Source organism: Hipposideros armiger, unplaced genomic scaffold, assembly GCF_001890085.2.
Source record: "Hipposideros armiger isolate ML-2016 unplaced genomic scaffold, ASM189008v1 scaffold_146, whole genome shotgun sequence".
Classification (NCBI taxonomy): Eukaryota; Metazoa; Chordata; class Mammalia; order Chiroptera; family Hipposideridae; genus Hipposideros; species Hipposideros armiger.
The window spans coordinates 957,775-959,268 of NW_017731496.1; the positions used below are offsets into that span (position 1 = coordinate 957,775).

Genomic DNA, 1,494 nt, shown 5'->3' on the forward strand with positions numbered 1-1,494 from the left:
CAGGGTGAATTAGCTCCTTTCTCAGAAGATATAATTTAGACTAACAGCAAAGAAATATAATTAGCAATGAATTGTTAAAGCACTTCAGAAAGTGCTCACTTCCTGATTCCCTAGTTCAAAGAAATTCTTACTCCTTTAATTTTCAAGGGTTCAATTTTTCCCTTTAAGCTTAAACACCATCAAACAAGGACTTATCCACTGAAAAGAAGGCTATAATCAGTAACTTACTTCAAAACACTTTGACAAGATTGATTTGGAGAATTTCTTTCCTCAGTCCCGCCTGGAGTCGGTACCACAACGCAACAGCCAGCATCTGTTTTGCAATCATTCTCAATATCAGGTCCACTCTGAGCCTCAGTGTACTGATTCTCCTGCACCTGAAACAAGCCATTTACAGAATTTAGATTTCACTATTGAATTCCCTACTTTTTACTATATTTTTACATTACTTTCTATAGAACTTCTTCTGGTTACATTTTTTATTCATTTATCAAGTGTACAGTGCACATCCATAACTCAATAGTCGATGCTGAAGCAACAATCAAGTCTTTATTCCACCTGGAAAAAACAAACCTGACTACCAAAAAAGATATTAGCCTTAAAAATTTGTAAGGTATATCACCAATGTTTTTAGGCCACAAAACAATAGCAATAAAGACGCAAAGGTACATTCATTTAATTCTCTTTGCTATTGTAAAGACATTTAGTAATTATTTCAAATTGACATAGTTGGAAAAAATATATACAATTAAAAATACAACAGAGGTATATCTTTTGTCTCTTAGAAATTTAGGTATGCATCACCTAGAAACACAAATTTCAATGACAACAAATATCACATCTTATAAACTACCTTAGGATAACAGAAACTGATCTCAAAAACAAAACAAAAACCTGCCAAAAACCGCATAAAAAATAAAACCACACAGACACACACACACACACACCCTTTATCCTAGAATAAAGTATTTTAGAATGAAGGCACTTTAAAATAGGCTGAATGTAGAATTAGAATGTGGAGGGGGGTCAACCAAGATGATGACTTAGGAGGCTCCTGAACTCCCTCCTCCCACGAACACACAATGTACAGCTCCACACGGGGCAATAACCACTAAAAGAAATCCAGAAACTGACTCCTAAACATCAGGCAAATGACAGAATACCCACATTGAAACAAGTAGGAAAGGCTGAGACACACCCTCACCATAAACCCACCCCTGGCACTGTGTCCTGTGAGCAGGAGGGAACTCCCAACCCCAGCTTCTCTCTAGGAGCAAAGGGTTTGGACCCCATGGTTAGCACCCCAACTCAAGGCTCCCACTCTAGGGACAGGACCCCAAAACACCTACCTGTGAAAGTCATGAGGCTTGCATCTACAAGACCCACAAGACCATAGCAAAAAAAGCAGTTTCAGCAGGTGCGTGAGCACTGGCGCCTCTGTCACCACAGGGCTCAGCGCAGAGAGGCAAGCAAAAGCACCCATCTCCCAGTCCT

At 39.2% G+C, this 1,494-nt stretch overlaps 1 protein-coding gene across 1 annotated transcript in view; it reads right to left on the bottom strand.

Annotated features, from left to right (window-relative positions):
* CPLANE1 (ciliogenesis and planar polarity effector complex subunit 1) overlaps positions 1-1,494 on the bottom strand; it is a 118,397-nt gene that overhangs the window by 51,624 nt on the left and 65,279 nt on the right. The window contains exon 22 of the mRNA XM_019650733.1: positions 229-377. Within this exon, the coding sequence (XP_019506278.1) occupies positions 229-377 (149 nt within the window). The remainder of the gene's footprint in view (positions 1-228; positions 378-1,494) is intronic.